This window comes from Thunnus thynnus, chromosome 23 (assembly GCF_963924715.1).
Source record: "Thunnus thynnus chromosome 23, fThuThy2.1, whole genome shotgun sequence".
In the NCBI taxonomy this organism is placed as follows: Eukaryota; Metazoa; Chordata; class Actinopteri; order Scombriformes; family Scombridae; genus Thunnus; species Thunnus thynnus.
The window spans coordinates 20,447,168-20,467,985 of NC_089539.1; the positions used below are offsets into that span (position 1 = coordinate 20,447,168).

General features: G+C 38.7%; 2 protein-coding genes and 2 long non-coding RNA genes across 5 annotated transcripts in view; 1 reads left to right on the forward strand and 3 right to left on the reverse strand.

Annotated features, from left to right (window-relative positions):
• The window catches only part of LOC137176129 (uncharacterized), a 32,144-nt gene that overhangs the window by 8,228 nt on the left and 3,098 nt on the right, over nucleotides 1–20,818 (reverse strand). The window contains exons 6-8 of one of the 2 annotated variants that reach the window (XM_067582202.1): nucleotides 20,420–20,475; nucleotides 14,570–14,926; nucleotides 6,846–7,671 (exon numbers count right to left, since the gene is read on the reverse strand). In XM_067582202.1, the coding sequence (XP_067438303.1) occupies nucleotides 7,526–7,671; nucleotides 14,570–14,926; nucleotides 20,420–20,475 (559 nt within the window). In that variant the 3' untranslated portion in view covers nucleotides 6,846–7,525. Of the gene's footprint in view, nucleotides 1–6,845; nucleotides 7,672–14,569; nucleotides 14,927–20,419; nucleotides 20,476–20,818 lie in introns of those variants that run through there. The other variant, XM_067582201.1, reaches the window with a different exon arrangement.
• On the reverse strand, nucleotides 393–1,907 carry LOC137176132 (uncharacterized). Its single transcript, XR_010925808.1, has 2 exons — nucleotides 1,554–1,907; nucleotides 393–1,263 (listed from the first exon to the last, which is right to left on the reverse strand). It is a non-coding gene; the product is annotated as an uncharacterized lncRNA (long non-coding RNA).
• LOC137175782 (uncharacterized) lies at nucleotides 1,997–4,152 on the reverse strand. The gene is made up of 3 exons (XR_010925716.1): nucleotides 3,819–4,152; nucleotides 2,874–2,934; nucleotides 1,997–2,134 (listed from the first exon to the last, which is right to left on the reverse strand). It is a non-coding gene; the product is annotated as an uncharacterized lncRNA (long non-coding RNA).
• LOC137176130 (butyrophilin-like protein 2) lies at nucleotides 10,857–19,022 on the forward strand. Its single transcript, XM_067582203.1, has 3 exons — nucleotides 10,857–10,908; nucleotides 17,515–17,883; nucleotides 18,170–19,022. The coding sequence occupies exons 1-3, from the start codon at nucleotides 10,860–10,862 to the stop codon at nucleotides 18,313–18,315; spliced, it is 564 nt and encodes a 187-aa protein (XP_067438304.1). The 5' UTR covers nucleotides 10,857–10,859; the 3' UTR covers nucleotides 18,316–19,022.

A 20,818-nucleotide genomic window follows, 5' to 3' on the forward strand; every position in this document is an offset into this window, starting at 1 on the left:
ATGGACAAAAGCCTTTAAATTCACTCTTGAATCTGACAGTGCCAATCACTTATCCCACAGAGCACAGAAGTGTCTTTCTCACCAGCAATAATACCTCTGCCTTCTGTGTCTAATCTGCAACAGATTTGGCAGTTTGGTCATTTGTGAAATGAACACCATCACATGAGAGCTGGGCGCAGCTCCTTGGCTCTGCTGAGACGGATCATCTTTCCACACTTCCTGTCCTTGCGAGCTGAATCTGTCTGGTTACTGGACTCTGACAGTTTATTCAAAGCTTACATGACAGTTTCCACGTTCACCACAAATCAAATTTGTGGAGGGTGTGCACAGAGCTGAAAAAGCGTATAACTTGAGGAGCTGTAATGCTGGGTGAAAACAAATGCCAGAGAGAAGACTTTCAACATTTTAATGACTTCAGAATTGTTAACATGTCTTAACATCAAAACACAAGTGAGTGACATCTTTGGTTGGTAATAACAGAATAGGTACCTAGTAGTTAAACAATAACTAGAGTGTTAATTCTCTCTTAATTCTTTCCAAATTTCCAGATTATTGCTCAGTAAGTTGTACATACTCTGTAATAATAGAATAAGTACCCGGCAGTTAAAGTATAAAGTACAGTATAAATTCTTTATAAGTACGTAAATTGTTGCCCCCTTATTCCATAACTTCACATCTTGTACCTACATGTATGTATTGGTACGTACTGCACTGGTACACCTTTAATACAAAAGATTACACTGTAACTACGGAGTAATTACACTGTACGTTGATGACTGTAATCTAAGCGTTACCAAAAATTGATATCAAAATTGACAAGGAATTTGCCTGAATGTTGTGGTGCATAACAGTTCAAATATACACAAAACTATATTGTAAGTGAGAAGCCACGGCTTTAAACTGTAAACTAAAGAGAATTAAATGAAATGTGCAAAATAATGACCTGGAATGTGTAAATGTTCATAGTGTTAACAGTAAATGCAGTGTGTAATTAATAAGTTGTACTAATGTAACGAGCCACATTAGTTCAAAGCACATAGATACTTAAAGAGCTTAAAATAGCAAATGTAATGGTTTTGAGTCCTACAGGTTTATGTCCCCCAAAACATAACTGTGTTCATCTTCTCTCATCAGGGTTAGAACGAAGTCTGAAGGCAAAGTAGAGTCCAGCACAGACAGCGAGTAGTACAGCTGCTGTCAGTCCAACGTAGAGGCCGATCCTTCCCTGACTCTCTGGTTGTGGTTTGGGCTGTTCAACAGCTGCTGTAAAGGACATAAAATAATAATAATTGTATTTCTGTTTCACAAATTCTGTTATCTCAACATTCAACTCTCCTACTTGTGACATTTCACACTTGCTTGAGTCCAAAATGAAAATCTGAACCATTTGTGCTTGAACCTGGTGATGTTTGTGTTCACATACAGCATATTTTATATTGTATTTATAAATCTTAACAATACAGCTACACTCATAAAGTTTAGCAGTCCAGTCAGTACATCACTGATAACTTGCATTGAAAAAAGGCTTCCTGAGTTCTACTGGATCATCTTACCAGTGACATTGAGTCGGCATCTGTTAGAGCTCTTCTTGTCATCTGTTCCCACTGTACACTGGTACAGACCCGAGTCATCAATCCTGAGTCTGGACACATGAAGTCTGATTCGTCCTTTACTGAGGGCGTCTTTGTCACACTGAACTCGTCCTGCAAACTTTACATCCTGAGACTCTGAGACCTCAACACCATCACGTAGATGATACAGGACTGGGTATTTATCATCTATCAGATTACAGGTGATGTTAAGTGAGGTGGAGGAACTGTTGGGTTTGGTTGAAAATATCCATTCCAGTATGGTGTTGTTGTTCTCCTCTGCCAGATAGGTGGTCTTTGTCACATCCAATACACATCTTATTGCTGAAGAGACAGAGAGGGAAAGTGAGGACCGAACAAACTGAGAAGGCATTTTGCCAATGTTATCACTCAAATTTAAAGATGATGGTCATAAAATCTATTAGTGAGGCTGAAAATGTATTTTGTTTATTTATATTTATGGATATTAAAGTAAAGTTGTAAACTAACCACAGACACAGGAGGTCAGGCTGATGAACAGAAGGATCCTGCAGATCATCTTCTCCCTGTGAGAGGAGACAGAGGAGAGGAGTCATGAACACATGAGGTCAAAGTTCAGTCATCACAGGTGTGAGAAGGAAAACCTACAGCATCAATTACAGAAAACCAGAGTTTATCTCTGAGAACATTTAAAAATCTTCAGTTTCTCGGGTGCAGTCATGTATTTCTGTGACAAGATGGCGCCAAAGAGGAGGAAAGAGGAAATATTTGAGTGTTTGTCAAAACTTGTACTACTGTGCATTAAGGGGAGGGTGTAAAAGGAAAAAATGAACCGTAGGGGGCACACACATCCCTCTCCACCTCAAGCAGGAAACAATAGTTACCATGGATACCATGGTGAAATACATATACCTAATGGCGTTTTTATATGTAAAAAAAATGGTGGGGCACCAACTACCTCAATAGATAGGCTACATACCAGGAAAACTACAATACTTGCTCTTGCTACTGATGTGTTTTTTTAAACACGTCATGGTTCCTTGCATGGCTTCACAAAACACTTTTAACAACAAAGTGGCTTCTAGCAAGGTCTTGTACACACGTACAGAGGAAGAGAGAGAGAGACAGAGAGAGAGAGAGAGAGAGAGAGAGAGAGAGAGAGAGAGAGAGAGAGAGAGAGATAAAGTCATAGAAAGAGAGAAATTACACAAGTTATATTCCCACTGTCACAAACCTACATTGAACTGAACTGATTAAGGGTTGTTAGGAAAACAAAACAGACCCTTTATTTAAAGACGTACTTACATTTTCTGTTGCTTCTGCAGATATTCAATAAAGTCAAAGGAAAGAATCTGACACACAACAGCTGTAAGACACAAACAGAACTTCAGTACTGATGTTTCTTTGTAATCCCCGATACATTCAGTGACACCTGAACGACATTAATGTAAAATTCAGATATTAATCTAAAAGACATGCCTGAGTCACATTAATAGCTGTATTTTGACATTTGACATTTCAGTAGATTGTTACAGATGTGAAATACTGGAGAAGTAAAAGAAACACACCCCCTCCCACACCACACGAAGGAGTGAGTCTTGCGGCTAACCGCTATGCATTAAAAACCCGCATGACAACAGGACCAGGGCAAGACTGCAATAAGACCTTCTCAACAGCCGCACAAACCTTCTCAGCGGCAGGAGGCTGCAGAAACATCGTTGAAAAAAAAGCGTGTGGGCGTAATTATGTAGAAAATATGACGTAAAACATCCAATGATTCAGTTAGCAGCATTAGATAGATAGTTAGACAGATAGATAGATACTTAATTGATTGATATTTTTAATCCCCAAAGGGAAATTTAAGTGTTACAATGGTGTAAATAAAAAAAAGGTAAGACAAACAATGCAATAAATCATTTTTCAAACACACATAAGTTTCAGCCTCTCAAGTTTCCCACGTTACTTCTGAACTATTCCTAATACTGCACTGTTGAACAGAAGCTGAATGCTGGCATACAGGGAACATGAAACATTTGATTTAAACATCAATTGCCCAGTATAATGTCCAAAATGGACCTTCATTATATTATCCTACCTATCCTATTTTAAAAACACATTAGGCTCCAAAACAACACCAAAAACAAAATATCCTTAATCCATCTTTTAAAATGCACAAAAGCCTTTAAATTCACTCTTGAATCTGACAGTGCCAATCACTTATCCCACAGAGCACAGAAGTGTCTTACTCACCTGCAATAATTCCTCTGCCTTCTGTGTGTAATCTGCAACAGATTTGGCAGTTTGGTCATTTGTGAAATGAACATCGCCACATCAGAGCCAGGCGCAACTCCTTGGCTCTGCTGAGAACTTTCTGAACTTTTAATGAACTGGACTCTAGCAGTTCATTCAAAGTTTACGTGGGAGTTTCCACGTTCACCACGAATCAAATTTGTGGAGGCTGTGCACAGGGCTGAAAAAGTAAATAACGTGAGGAGCCGAAATGCCGGATGAAAACAAATGCCAAACAGAAGACTTTCAACATTTGAATGACCTCAGAATTGTTAACATGTCTTTCCATCAACTCACAAGTTTTCCTCTCCTCTGTCTCCTCTCACAGGGAGAAGATGATCTGCAGGATCCTTCTGTTCATCAGCCTGACTTCCTGTGTCTGTGGTTAGTTTACAACTTTACTTTAATATCCATAAATATAAATAAATAAAATACATTTTCAGCCTCACTAACAGATTTTATGACCTTCATCTTTAAATCTGTGAGTGATAAAATTGGCAAAATGCCTTCTCAGTTTGTCTGGTCCTCATTTTCCCTCTCTGTCTACTCAACAGAAACATGTGTAGTGGATGTGACAAAGACCTCCTATCAGGCAGAGGAGAACAACAACATCACACTGGAATGGATGTTTTCAACCAAACCCAACAGTTCCTCTACCTCACTTAACATCCTCTGTAAACCGATAAGTGATGTTAAAATCCCAGTCCTGTATCAGCTACGTGATGGTGTTGAGGTCTCAGAGTCTCAGAATGTAGGACGAGTTCAGTGTGACAAAGACGCCCTCAGTGAAGGACGAATCAGACTTCATGTGTCCAGACTCAGGACTGATGACTCGGGTGTGTACATTTGTACGGTGGGAACAGGTGACGAGAAGAGCTCTAAGAGATGCAGACTCAATGTCACTGGTAAGATGATCCAGTAGAACTCAGGAAGCCTTTTTTTAATGCAAGTTATCAGTGATGTAGTGACTGGACTGCTAAACTTTATGAGTGTAGCTGCACTCAGCAGCCACTGTATTATTTGCTAAGATTTATAAATACATCATAAAATATGCTGTATGTGAACACAAACATCACCAGGTTCAAGCACAAATGGTTCAGATTTTCAAGTGTGAGGTGTCACAAGTAGGAGAGTTGAATGTTGAGATGACAGAATTTGTGAAATACAAGTACAGTTATTATTATTTTATGTGCTTTACAGCAGCTGTTGATCAGCCCAAACCTCAAAAACCTACTGAGAGACCACAACCAGAGTGTCGGGGAAGGATCGGCCTCTACGTTGGACTGACAACAGCTGTACTACTCGCTGTCTGTGCTGGACTCTGCTCTGCTTTCAGACTTCTTTCTAACCCTGATGAGAGAAGATGAACACAGTTATATTTTGGGGGACATAAACCTGTAGGATTTGTGGTGCTGGTGGCTGCATCACATGTGAACACAGAGTATTAGTTGTTTCCTTTTTAACACTGTTAACATACAAACATTTCAAATAATGACAGTACACATAGTCTTTTGTTTTCATACAGTACACACTTTATTATTGAGTTTGTTTGCTAATTTAAGTTCACGTACTTTTGATAACATTCTGTCATTAATATTTCTTGCTTGCATTAAATTATGCTTTACCTTTGTTTTTTTCATGGATCCGGCGAGTCCTCCCCCTGGCCAAAAGACAGCACCAGTAAAGATGGCCTCTTATACTGTGTCAGGCAGGAAGTGAAAGAGGCCAACTGGGCGTGCCAGAGGGGAGTCTGCCTTTAGGGATCCAGTTAGCTTTAATTACTTTGGGACTTTAAGTTTTGTTATTTTTCTTGCTTTGACAATTAGTTTGGTTGTAAATAGTTTCTTGATTTAAATCTTTGTTGATATTAAGGTTAATTTGTGATATAGACTTAATTGTTTATTCCTGCCTTATTTTGCACATGTTAAATCTTATTTTGCACATGTTTTGCCAATATTAAATTGTCTTTCCAAGCTTTCTTTAAATATTTTGCTCAGCGTTAACACCAACAGATATTACAAGGTATTGAATGTTTTTTTTGTAAGTGCTTGTGATTTGATTGACTTGATGAAGCTACTAAGCGTGCAATGGAATTAAAATTATTATCACTCGTGCCAAGGTCAGGAATTAACTCTTTTGTGCGAGGCCTAAAATACCAAACCATTGGGTATAACGACTGCTGTGGTGGTACCAACAATTACAATTAAGAAGAGTATTAAATTTATTTACTGTATGTACATTGTACTTGCGATTGACACAACAGTTTCTGTAGTGGCAGGTTAATTAAACATTGGGTATTTAACAAAAAATGACCTTCAATAAACTCAGTGATATCTTCACTCTTGTGCCCTAAATAATCCCCCACCTCAAGTGGCACCCAGCTGTCAGCAGCACACTTTGGTGAGCTTCAAGAAACAAGTGCATGAAGGCTGTGGAAGAGAGGAGAGAGGGAAAATGAAGAGGATGAGGAGGGGAAGGAGGAAAAGTGTGAAGAAAACAGAAATGGCGATGAGCAGCATGAATGGAGGAAACATAGATAAGGAAGAAAGCAGGTTAATAAGAGGGAGACAAATGTAATGGCTGTAACAAGAGGGGGACTCACAGTGCTTTAGATTACAGCCCAAATACCCTGAAGTTACTCTATAAACACATGTAACAAGGTGGGAACAACCAACATAACTTACTCTGTAACTACAGAGGACAATGTGAGAACAGTTTATTTCAATTTTAGTTTATTTCAAAACTAAATTAACTACACAGTTTTCAATCAGAAGAGCATATGAACCATATATATGCGTCCTGGTTCGTTCATACCTCATGTTTTATCTTTAGCTATATTTATATTAGCTTTAGCTACATATTTATTTCCTGGGATGAAAGGAGGCTGTGCACAGAGCTGAAAAAGCTAATACCTTGAGGAGCCGTAATGCCGGGTGAAAACAAATGCCAGAGAGAAGACTTTCAACATTTTAATGACTTCATTGTTAACATGTCTTTACATCAAAATACAAGTGAGTGACATCTTTGGTTGGTAATAACAGAATAGGTACCTAGTAGTTAAACAATAACTAGAATGTTAATTCTCTCTTAATTCTTTCCAAATTTCCAGATTATTGCTCAGTAAGTTGTACATACTCTGTAATAATAGAATAAGTACCCGTCAGTTAAAGTATAAAGTACAGTATAAGTTCTTTATAAGTACGTAAATTGTTGCCCCCTTATTCCATAACTTCACATCTTGTACCTACATGTATGTATTGGTACGTACTGTACTGGTACACCCTTAATACAAAAGATTACACTGTAACTATGGAGTAATTACACTGTACGTTGATGACCGTAATCTAAGCGTTACCAAAAATTGATATCAAAATTGACAAGGAATTTGCCTGAATGTTGTGGTGCATAACAGTTCACAAAATTATATTGTAAGTGAGAAGCCACAGCTTTAAACTGTAAACTAAAGAGAATTAAATGAAATGTGCAAAATAATGACCTGGAATGTGTAAATGTTCATAGTGTTAACAGTAAATGCAGTGTGTAATTGATAAGTTGTACTAATGTAACGAGCCACATTAGTTCAAAGCAAATAGATACTTAAAGAGCTTAAAATAGCAAATGTAATGGTTTTGAGTCCTACAGGTTTATGTCCCCCAAAATATAACTGTTCATCTTCTCTCATCAGGGTTAGAACGAAGTCTGAAGGCAAAGTAGAGTCCAGCACAGACAGCGAGTAGTACAGCTGCTGTCAGTCCAACGTAGAGGCCGATCCTTCCCTGACTCTCTGGTTGTGGTTTGGGCTGATCAAAAGCTGCTGTAAAGGACATAAAATAATAATAATTGTATTTCTGTTTCACAAATTCTGTTATCTCAACATTCGACTCTCCTACTTGTGACATTTCACACTTGCTCGAGTCCAAAATGAAAATCTGAACCATTTGTGCTTGAACCTGGTGATGTTTGTGTTCACATACAGCATTTATATTGTATTTATAAATCTTAACAATACAGCTACACTCATAAAGTTTAGCAGTCCAGTCAGTAGAGCTCTTCTCGTCATCTGGTCCCACTGTACACTGGTACAGACCTGAGTCATCAGTCCTGAGTCTGGACACATGAAGTCTGATTCGTCCTTTACTGAGGGCGTCTTTGTCACACTGAACTCGTCCTGCAAACTTTACATCCTGAGACTCTGAGACCTCAACACCATCACTTAGATGATACAGGACTGGGGGGGTTGGGATTTTAACATCAGGCAACAGTTTACAGGTGATGTTAAGTGAGGTGGAGGAACTGTTGGGTTTGGTTGAAAATATCCATTCCAGTGTGATGTTGTTGTTCTCCTCTGCTGGATAGGGGGTCTTTGTCACATCCAATACACATCTTATTGCTGAAGAGACAGAGAGGGAAAGTGAGGACCAGACAAACTGAGAAGGCATTTTGCCAATGTTATCACTCAAATTTAAAGATGATGGTCATAAAATCTATTAGTGTGGCTGAAAATGTATTTTGTTTATTTATATTTATGGATATTAAAGTAAAGTTGTAAACTAACCACAGACACAGGAGGTCAGGCTGATGAACAGAAGGATCCTGCAGATCATCTTCTCCCTGTGAGAGGAGACAGAGGAGAGGAGTCATGAACACATGAGGTCAAAGTTCAGTCATCACAGGTGTGAGAAGGAAAACCTACAGCATCAATTACAGAAAACCAGAGTTTATCTCTGAGAACATTTAAAAATCTTCATTTTCTCAGGTGCAGTCATGTATTTCTGTCACAAGATGGCGCCAAAGAGGAGGAAAGAGGAAATATTTGAGTGCTTGTCAATACTTGTGCTACTTTGCATTAAGGGGAGGGTGTAAAAGGAAAAAATGAACCGTAGGGGGCACACACACCCCTCTCCACCTCAAGCAGGAAACAATAGTTACCATGGATACCATGGTGAAATACATATACCTAATGGTGTTTTTATATGTAAAAAATTGGTGGGGCACCAACTACCTCAATAGATAGGCCACATACCAGGAAAACTACAATACTTGCTCTTGCTACTGATGTGTTTTTTTTAACACGTCATGGTTCCTTGCATGGCTCCACAAAACACTTTTAACAACAAAGTGGCTTCTAGCAAGGTCTTGTACACACGTACAGAGGAAGAGAGAGAGAGAGAGAGAGAGAGAAAGTCATAGAAAGAGAGAAATTACACAAGTTATATTCCCACTGTCACAAACCTACATTGAACTGAACTGATTAGGGGTTGTTAGGAAAACAAAACAGACCCTTTATTTAAAGACGTACTTACATTTTCTGTTGCTTCTGCAGATATTCAATAAAGTCAAAGGAAAGAATCTGACACACAACAGCTGTAAGACACAAACAGAACTTCAGTACTGATGTTTCTTTGAAATCCCCGATACGTTCAGTGACACCTGAACGACATTAATGTAAAATTCAGATATTAATCTAAAAGACCTGCCTGAGTCACATTAATAGACAATAGTTACAGAGAATAGTTACAGATGTGAAATACTGGAGAAGTAAAAGAAACACACCCCCTCCCACACCACATGAAGGAATGAGCCCTGCGGCTAACCGCTATGCATTAAAAACCCGCATGACAACAGGACTAGGGCAAGACCGCAATAAGACCTTCTCAACAGCCGCACAAACCTTCTCAGCGGCAGGAGGCTGCAGAAACATTGTTGAAAAAAAAGCTTTTAAATTCACTCTTGAATCTGACAGTGCCAATCACTCATCCCACAGAGCACAGAAGTGTCTTACTCACCTGCAATAATTCCTCTGCCTTCTGTGTCTAATCTGCAACAGATCTGGCAGTTTGGTCATTTGTGAAATGAACATCATCACATGAGAGCTGGGCGCACCTCCTTGGTTCTGACTCTGACTCTGACTCTGGCTCTTGGCTCTGCCTGGTTACTGGATTCTGTGACAGTTAATTTAAAGCTTACGTGGGAGTTTCCACGTTCACCACAAATCAAATTTGTGGAGGCTGTGCACAGAGCTGAAAAAGCAAATAACTTGAGGAGCCGTAATGCTGGATGAAAACAAATGCCAGAGAGAAGACTTTCAACATTTGAATGACCTCAGAATTGTTAACATGTCTTTCCATCAAAACACATGTGAGCCACACCTTTGGTTGGTGAATTATGTCCGCCGATGGCAGGCGGAGCCAACAGGCTGTAAACGAATGTCAAGTAATGAAGTTTGCTGGTGAATGACAACTGAGACAGTCTTCAGAGGCCGACAGCATCCGTGACAACAGACCTTCCCCTGGACCTTTGTTCCGAGGTAAACGCACTGATGTACCCCGTAGTTATTTTAAGTACCCCAAAATGAAAAAGGAGCAATGTGGTTTGCCTGTTTGTTGGTAATATGGTCATTCTGAAATAAAATCACGTCACAGTTATTAAGTGCTGCAGAAGTCAACACTCCATCTTCTCTGAAACATCCAGATTTTTGCTCAGTTCTACGATCATACTGTACCCTGTAATAACAGAATAGGTACCTAGTAGTTAAACAATAACTAGAATGTTAATTCTCTCTTAATTCTTTCCAAATTTCCAGATTTTTGCTCAGTAAATTGTACATACTCTGTAATAATAGAATAAGTACCCGGCAGTTAAAGTATAAAGTACAGTATAAGTTCTTTATGAGTACGTAAATTGTTGCCCACTTATTCCATAACTTCATATCTTGTACCTACATGTATGTATTGGTACGTACTGTACTGGTACACCTTTAATACAAAAGATTACACTGTAACTACGGAGTAATTACACTGTACGTTGATGACTGTAATCTAAGCGTTACCAAAATTTGATTTAAGCTTTAAAGCTTAGGGGGTAGGGGTTGTTAGGAAAACACTCTGTGACAGTTAATTTAAAGCTTATGTGGGAGTTTCCACGTTCACCACAAATCAAATTTAACGTGTTTCCATCAAAACACAAGTTTTCCTCCCCTCTGTCTCCTCTCACAGGGAGAAGATGATCTGCAGGATCCTTCTGTTCATCAGCCTGACCTCCTGTGTCTGTGGTTAGTTTACAACTTTACTTTAATATCCATAAATATAAATAAACAAAATACATTTTCAGCCTCACTAATAGATTTTATGACCATCATCTTTAAATTTGAGTGATAACATTGGCAAAATGCCTTCTCAGTTTGTCTGGTCCTCACTTTCCCTCTCTGTCTCTTCAGCAATAAGATGTGTATTGGATGTGACAAAGACCCCCTATCCGGCAGAGGAGAACAACAACATCACACTGGAATGGATATTTTCAACCAAACCCAACAGTTCCTCCACCTCACTTAACATCACCTGTAAACTGTTGCCTGATGTTAAAATCCCAACCCCCCCAGTCCTGTATCATCTAAGTGATGGTGTTGAGGTCTCAGAGTCTCAGAATGTAAAGTTTGCAGGACGAGTTCAGTGTGACAAAGACGCCCTCAGTGAAGGACGAATCAGACTTCATGTGTCCAGACTCAGGACTGATGACTCGGGTGTGTACATTTGTATGGTGGGAACAGGTTACGAGAAGAGCTCTAAGAGATGCAGACTCAATGTCACTGGTAAGATGATCCAGTAGAACTCAGGAAGCCTTTTTTTAATGCAAGTTATCAGTGATGTACTGACTGGACTGCTAAACTTTATGAGTGTAGCTGTATTGTTAAGATTTATAAATACATCATAAAATATGCTGTATGTGAACACAAACATCACCAGGTTCAAGCACAAATGGTTCAGATTTTCAAGTGTGAGGTGTCACAAGTAGGAGAGTTGAATGTTGAGATGACAGAATTTGTGTAATACAAGTACAGTTATTATTATTTTATGTCCTTTACAGCAGCTGTTGATCAGCCCAAACCTCAAAAACCTACTGAGAGACCACAACCAGAGTGTCGGGGAAGGATCGGCCTCTACGTTGGACTGACAACAGCTGTACTACTCGCTGTCTGTGCTGGACTCTGCTCTGCTTTCAGACTTCTTTCTAACCCTGATGAGAGAAGATGAACACAGTTATATTTTGGGGGACATAAACCTGTAGGATTTGTGGTGCTGGTGGCTGCATCACATGTGAACACAGAGTATTAGTTGTTTCCTTTTTAACACTGTTAACATACAAACATTTCAAATAATGACAGTACACATAGTCTTTTGTTTTCATACAGTGCACACTTTATTATTGAGTTTGTTTGCTAATTTAAGTTCACGTACTTTTGATAACATTCTGTCATTAATATTTCTTGCTTGCATTAAATTATGCTTTACCTTTGTTTTTTTCATGGATCCGGCGAGTCCTCCCCCTGGCCAAAAGAAAGCGCCAGTAAAGATGGCCTCTTATACTGTGTCAGGCAGGAAGTGAAAGAGGCCAACTGGGCGTGCCAGAGGGGAGTCTGCCTTTCAGGATCCAGTTAGCTTTAATTACTTTGGGACTTTAAGTTTTGTTATTTTTCATGCTTTGACAATTAGTTTTGTTGTAAATAGTTTCTTGATTTAAATCTTTGTTGATATTAAGGTTAATTTGTGATATAGACTTAATTGTTTATTCCTGCCTTATTTTGCACATGTTAAATCTTATTTTGCACATGTTTTGCCAATATTAAATTGTCTTTCCAAGCTTTCTTTAAATATTTTGCTCAGCGTTAACACCAACAGATATTACAAGGTATTGAATGTTTTTTTTTGTAAGTGCTTGTGATTTGATTGACTTGATGAAGCTACTAAGTGTGCAATGGAATTAAAATTATTATCACTCATGCCAAGGTCAGGAATTCACTCTTTTGTGCGAGGCCTAAAATACCAAACCATTGGGTATAACGACTGCTGTGGTGGTACCAACAATTACAATTAAGAAGAGTATTAAATTTATTTACTGTATGTACATTGTACTTGTGATTGACACAACAGTTTCTGTAGTGGCAGGTTAATTAAACATTGGGTATTTAACAAAAAATGACCTTCAATAAACTCAGTGATATCTTCACTCTTGTGCCCTAAATAATCCCCCACCTCAAGTGGCACCCAGCTGTCAGCAGCACACTTTGGTGAGCTTCAAGAAACAAGTGCATGAAGGCTGTGGAAGAGAGGAGAGAGGGAAAATGAAGAGGATGAGGAGGGGAAGGAGGAAAAGTGTGGAGAAAACAGAAATGGCGATGAGCAGCATGAATGGAGGAAACATAGATAAGGAAGAAAGCAAGTTAATAAGAGGGAGTAAATTTAATGACTGTAACAAGAGGGGGACTCGCAGTGCTTTAGATTACAGCCCCAAATACCCTGAAGTTACTCTGTAAACACATGTAACAAGGTGGGAACAACCAACATAACTTACTTTGTAACTACAGAGGACAATGTCAGAACAGTTTATTTCAATTTTAGTTTATTTCAAAACTAAATTAACTACACAGTTTTCAATCAGAAGAGCATATGAACCATATATATGCGTCCTGGTTCGTTCATACCTCATGTTCTATCTTTAGCTATATTTATATTAGCTTTAGCTACATATTTATTTCCTGGGATGAAAGGAGGCTGTGCACAGAGCTGAAAAAGCTAATACCTTGAGGAGCCGTAATGCCGGATGAAAACAAATGCCAGAGAGAAGACTTTCAACATTTTAATGACTTCAGAATTGTTAACATGTCTTTACATCAAAACACAATTCTTTCCAAATTTCCAGATTATTGCTCAGTAAATTGTACATACTACTAATTGTACATAATTGTACATACGTACACTACATAAGTACCCGTCAGTTAAAGTATAAAGTACAGTATAAGTTCTTTATAAGTACGTAAATTGTTGCCCACTTATTCCATAACTTCACATCTTGTACCTACATGTATGTATTGGTACGTACTGTACTGGTACACCTTTAATACAAAAGATTACACTGTAACTACGGAGTAATTACACTGTACGTTGATGACCATAAATCTAAGCATTACCAACAATTGATATCAAAATTGACAAGGAATTTGCCTGAATGTTTCGGTGCATAACAGTTCACAAAACTATATTGTAAGTGAGAAGCCACGGCTTTAAACTGTAACCTAAAGAGAATTAAATGAAATGTACAAAATAATGACCTGGAATGTGTAAATGTTCATAGTGTTAACAGTAAATGCAGTGTGTAATTAATAAGTTATACTAATGTAACGAGCCACATTAGTTCAAAGCAAATAGATACTTAAAGAGCTTAAAATAGCAAATGTAATGGTTTTGAGTCCTACAGGTTTATGTCCCCCAAAATATAACTGTGTTCATCTTCTCTCATCAGGGTTAGAACGAAGTCTGAAGGCAAAGTAGAGTCCAGCACAGACAGCGAGTAGTACAGCTGCTGTCAGTCCAACGTAGAGGCCGATCCTTCCACGACTCTCTGGTTGTGGTTTGGACTGTTCAACAGCTGCTGTAAAGGACATAAAATAATAATAATTGTACTTCTGTTTCACAAATTCTGTTATCTCAACATTCAATTCTCCTACTTGTGACATTTCACACTTGCTCGAGTCCAAAATGAAAATCTGAACCGCTTGTGCTTGAACCTGGTGATGTTTGTGTTCACATACAGCATTTATGTTGTATTTATAAATCTTAACAATACAGCTACACTCATAAAGTTTAGCAGTCCAGTCACTACATCACTGATAACTTGCATTAAAAAAAGGCTTCCTGAGTTCTACTGGATCATCTTACCAGTGACATTGAGTCGGCATCTGGTAGTGTTCTTCTTGTCATCTGGTCCCACTGTACACCGGTACAGACCCGAGTCATCAGTCCTGAGTCTGAACACATGGAGTTTGATATGTCCTTCTCTGAGGGCATCTTTGTCACACTGAACTCGTCCTGCAAACTTTACATCCTGAGACTCTGAGACCTCAACACCATCACGTAGATGATACAGGACTGGGTATTTAACATCTATCAGATTACAGGTGATGTTAAGTGAGGTGGAGGAACTGTTGGGTGTGGTTGAAAACATCCATTCCAGTGTGATGTTTTTGTTCTCCTCTGCCTGATAGGAGGTCTTTGTCACATCCACTACACATGTTGCTGTTGAGGAGACAGAGAGGGAAAGTGAGGACCAAACAAACTGAGAAGGCATTTTGCCAATTTTATCACTCACAGATTTAAAGATGAAGGTCATAAAATGTCAGTGAGGCTGAAAATATATTTTGTTTATTATATTTATGGATATTAAAGTAAAGTTGTAAACTAACCACAGACACATGAGGTCAGGCTGATGAACAGAAGGATCCTGCAGATCATCTTCTCCCTGTGAGAGGAGACAGAGGAGAGGAGTCATGAACACATGAGGTCTAAGTTCAGTCATCACAGGTGTGAGAAGAAAAATCTACAGCATCAATTACAGAACACCAGAGTTTATCTCTGAAAACATTTAAAAATCTTCATTTTCTCAGGTGCAGTCATGTATTTCTGTCACAAGATGGCGCCAAAGAGGAGGAAAGAGGAAATATTTGAGTGCTTGTCAATACTTGTACTACTTTGCATTAAGGGGAGGGTGTAAGAGGAAAAAATGAACCGTAGGGGGCACACACATCCCTCTCCACCTCAAGCAGGAAACAATAGTTACCATGGATACCATGGTGAAATAAATATACCTAATGGTGTTTTTATATGTAAAAAATTGGTGGGGCACTAACTACCTCAATAGATAGGCCACATACCAGGAAAACTACAATACTTGCTCTTGCTACTGATGTGTTTTTTTTAACACGTCATGGTTCCTTGCATGGCTCCACAAAACACTTTTAACAACAAAGTGGCTTCTGGCAAGGTCTTGTACACACGTACAGGAAGAGAGAGAGAGAGAGAGAGAAAGTCATAGAAAGAGAGAAATTACACAAGTTATATTCCCACTGTCACAAACCTACATTGAACTGAACTGATTAGGGGTTGTTAGAAAAACAACACAGACCCTTTACTTAAAGACGTACTTACATTTTCTGTTGCTTCTGCAGATATTCAATAAAGTCAAAGGAAAGAATCTGACACACAACAGCTGTAAGACACAAACAGAACTTCAGTACTGATGTTTCTTTGAAATCCCTGATACATTCAGTGACACCTGAACGACATTAATGTAAAATTCAGATATTAATCTGACCTGCCTGAGTCACATTAATAGACAATAGTTACAGAGAATAGTTACAGATGTGAAATACTGGAGAAGTAAAAGAAGCACACCCCCTCCCACACCACACGAAGGAGTGAGCCCTGCGGCTAACCGCTATGCATTAAAAACCCGCATGACAACAGGATTAGGGCAAGACCGCAATAAGACCTTCTCAACAGCCGCAAAAACCTTCTCAGCGGCAGGAGGCTGCAGAAACATCGTTGAAAAAAAAAGGGTGTGGGCGTAATTATGTAGAAAATATGACGTAAAACATCCAATGATTCAGTTAGCAGCATTAGATAGATAGTTAGACAGATAGATATTTAATTGATTGATATTTTTAACCCCAAAGGAAAATTTAAGTGTTACAATGGTGTAAATAAAAAAAAGGTAAGACAAACAATGCAATAAATCATTTTTCAAACACACATAAGTTTCAGCCTCTCAAGTTTCCCACGTTACTTCTGAACTATTCCTAATACTGCACTGTTGAACAGAGGCTGAATGCTGGCATACAGGGAACATGAAACATTTGATTTAAACATCAATTGCCCAGTATAATGTCTAAAATGGACCTTCATTATATTATCCTACCTATCCTATTTTAAAAACACATTAGGCTCCAAAACAACACCAAAAACAAAATATCCTTAATCCATCTTTTAAAATGCACAAAAGCCTTTAAATTCACTCTTGAATCTGACAGTGCCAATAACTCATCCCACAGAGCACAGAAGTGTCTTACTCACCTGCAGTAATTCCTCTGCCTTCTGTGTCTAATCTGCAACAGATTTGGCAGTTAAGTCATTTGTGAAATGAACATCATCACATGAGAGCTGGGCGCAACTCCTTGGCTCTGACTCTGACTCTGGCTCTGGCTCTGACTCTGGCTCTTGGCTCTTGGCTCTTGAATTTGCCTGATTAATGAAATCTGTGACAGTTCATTCAAAGTCTATGTGAGAGTTTCCATGTTCACCACAAATCATATTTATGGAGGCTGTGCACAGAGACAAAGACAAAGTAAACAACTTGAGGAGCTGTAATGCCGGATGAAAACAAATGCCAGAGAGAAGACCTCCAACATTTTAATGACTTCAGAATTGTTAACATGTCTTTCCATCAAAACACAAGTGAGTCACATCTTTGGTTGGTGAATTATGTCTGCCGATGGCAGGCGGAGCCACCAGGCTGTAAACGAGTGTCAAGCAATGAAGTTTGCTGGTGAATGACAACTGAGACAGTCTTCAGAGGCCGACAGCATCCGTGACAACAGACCTTCCCCTGGACCTTTGTTCCGAAGTAAACACACAGATGTACCCCGTAGTTATTTTAAGTACCCCAAAATGAAAAAGGAGCAATGTAGTTTGCCTGTTTGTTTGTACACAATAATAATAATAATTAACAGATTTTATGACCTTCATCTTTAAATCTGTGAGTGATAAAATTGGCAAAATGCCTTCTCAGTTTGTCTGGTCCTCACTTTCCCTCTCTGTCTCCTAAACAGCAACATGTGTATTGGATGTGACAAAGACCCCCTATCCAGCAGAGGAGAACAACAACATCACACTGGAATGGATATTTTCAACCAAACCCAACAGTTCCTCCACCTCACTTAACATCACCTGTAAACTGTTGCCTGATGTTAAAATCCCAACCCCCCCAGTCCTGTATCATCTAAGTGATGGTGTTGAGGTCTCAGAGTCTCAGGATGTAAAGTTTGCAGGACGAGTTCAGTGTGACAAAGACGCCCTCAGTAAAGGACGAATCAGACTTCATGTGTCCAGACTCAGGACTGATGACTCGGGTCTGTACATGTGTACAGTGGGAACAGATGACGAGAAGAGCTCTGGCAGATGCCGACTCAGTGTCACTGGTAAAATGATTCAGTAGAACTCAAGAAGCCTTTTTTAATGCAAGTTATCAGTGATGTACTGACTGGACTGCTAAACTTTATGAGTGTAGCAGTATTGTAAAGATTTATAAATACAACATAAATGCTGTATGTGAACACAAACATCACCAGGTTCAAGCACAAGCAGTTCAGATTTTCATTTTGGACTCGAGCAAGTGTGAAATGTCACAAGTAGGAGAGTTGAATGTTGAGATAACAGAATTTGTGAAACAGAAGTACAATTATTATTATTTTATGTCCTTTACAGCAGCTGTTGAACAGTCCAAACCACAACCAGAGAGTCGTGGAAGGATCGGCCTCTACGTTGGACTGACAGCAGCTGTACTACTCGCTGTCTGTGCTGGACTCTACTTTGCCTTCACACTTCGTTCTAACCCTGATGAGAGAAGATGAACACAGTTATATTTTGGGGGACATAAACCTGTAGGACTCAAAACCATTACATTTGCTATTTTAAGCTCTTTAAGTATCTATTTGCTTTGAACTAATGTGGCTCGTTACATTAGTATAACTTATTAATTACACACTGCATTTACTGTTAACACTATGAACATTTACACATTCCAGGTCATTATTTTGCACATTTCATTTAATTCTCTTTAGTTTACAGTTTAAAGCCGTGGCTTCTCACTTACAATATAGTTTTGTGAACTGTTATGCACCACAACATTCAGGCAAATTCCTTGTCAATTTTGATATCAATTTTTGGTAACGATTAGATTACGGTCATCAACGTACAGTGTAATTACTCCGTAGTTACAGTGTAATATTTTGTATTAAAGGTGTACCAGTACAGTACGTACCAATACATACATGTAGGTACAAGATGTGAAGTTATGGAATAAGTGGGCAACAATTTACATACTTGTAAAGAACTTGTACTTACCTATTCTGTTATTACCAACCAAAGATGTCACTCACTTGTGTTTTGATGTAAAGACATGTTAACAATTCTGAAGTCATTAAAATGTTGAAAGTCTTCTCTCTGGCATTTCTTTTCATCCGGCATTACGGCTCCTCAAGGTATTAGCTTTTTCAGCTCTGTGCACAGCCTCCTTTCATCCCAGGAAATAAATATGTAGCTAAAGCTAATATAAATATAGCTAAAGATAAAACATGAGGTATGAACGAACCAGACGCATATATATGGTTCATATGCTCTTCTGATTGAAAACTGTGTAGTTAATTTAGTTTTGAGGCAAGTAAGATTGAAACAAACTGTTCTCACATTGTCCTCTGTAGTTACAGAGTAAGTTATGTTGGTTGTTCCCACCTTGTTACATGTGTTTACAGAGTAACTTCAGGGTATTTGGGCTGTAATCTAAAGCACTGTGAGTCCCCCTCTTGTTACAGTCATTACATTTCTCTCTCTCTTATTTACCTGCTTTCTTCCTTATCTATGTTTCCTCCATTCATGCTTGTCATCGCTATTTCTGTTTCTCCACACTTTTCCTTCCTCCTCCTCCTCCTCCTCCTCCTCTTTCCCTCTCTCTCGTTTCTTGAAGTGCACCAAGGTGTGCTGCTGACAGCTGGGTGCACTTGAGGTGGGATTATTTAGGGCACAAGAGTGAAGATATCACCAAGTTTATTGAAGGTCATTTTTTGTTAAATACCCAATGTTTAATTAACCTGCCACTACAGAAACTGTTGTGTCAATCGCAGGTACAATGTACATACAGTAAATAAATTTAATACTCTTCTTAATTGTAATTGTTGGTACCAACCACAATAGTCGTTATACCCAATGGTTTGGTATTTTAGGCCTCGCACAAAAGAGTTAATTCCTGACCTTGGCATGAGTGATAATAATTTTAATTCCATTGCACACTTAGTAGCTTCATCAAGTCAATCAAATCACAAGCACTTACAAAAAAAAAACATTAAATACCTTGTAATATCTGTTGGTGTTAACACTGAGCAAAATATTTAAAGAAAGCTTGGAAAGACAATTTAATATTGGCAAATAACATGTGCAAAATAAGATTTAACATGTGCAAAATAAGATTTAACATGTGCAAAATAAGGCAGGAATAAGCAATTAAGTCTATATCACAAATTAACCTTAAAATCGACAAAGATTTATATCAAGAAACTATTTACAACCAAACTAATTGTCAAAGCAAGAAAAATAACAAAACTTAAAGTCCCAAAGTAATTAAAGTTAACTGGATCCCTAAAGGCAGACTCCCCTCTGGCACCGCCAGTTGGCCTCTTTCACTTCCTGCCTGACACAGTATAAGAGGCCATCTTTACTGGTGCTGTCTTTTGGCCAGGGGGAGGACTCGCCGAATCCATGAAAAAAACAAAGGTAAAGCAGCCACCAGCACCACAGAGTCCTACAGGTTTATGTCCCCCAAAATATAACTCATTCATCTTCCCTCATCAGGGTTAGAAAGAAGTCTGAAGGCAAAGTAGAGTCCAGCACAGACAGCGAGTAGTACGCTGCTGTTTACAGAGGATGTTATGGATGGATATTAAAGTAAAGTTGTAAACTAACCACAGACACAGGAGGTCAGGCTGATGAACAGAAGGATCCTGCAGATCATCTTCTCCCTGTGAGAGGAGACAGAGGAGAGGAGTCATGAATACATGAGGTCAAAGTTCAGTCATCACAGATGTGAGAAGGAAAATCTACAGCATCAATTACAGGAAACCAGAGTTTATCTCTGAATACATTTAAAGAGAGAGAGAGAGAGAGAGAGAGAGAGAAAGTCATAGAAAGAGAGAAATTACACAAGTTATATTCCCACTGTCACAAACCTATATTGAACTGAACTGATTAGGGGTTGTTAGGAAAACAAAACAGACCCTTTATTAGACGTACTTACATTTTCTGTTGCTTCTGCAGATATTCAATAAAGTCAAAGGAAAGAATCTGACACACAACAGCTGTAAG

Bases quoted from the DNA above. Each gene is read 5' to 3' on its own strand.
- LOC137176130 (XM_067582203.1), top strand. From the start codon at position 10,860: ATGATCTGCAGGATCCTTCTGTTCATCAGCCTGACCTCCTGTGTCTGT. The intron at 10,909-17,514 runs GTTAGTTTACAA...TCTCCTAAACAG, and splicing joins CCTGACCTCCTGTGTCTGTG to CAACATGTGTATTGGATGTG. The intron at 17,884-18,169 runs GTAAAATGATTC...TGTCCTTTACAG, and splicing joins ATGCCGACTCAGTGTCACTG to CAGCTGTTGAACAGTCCAAA.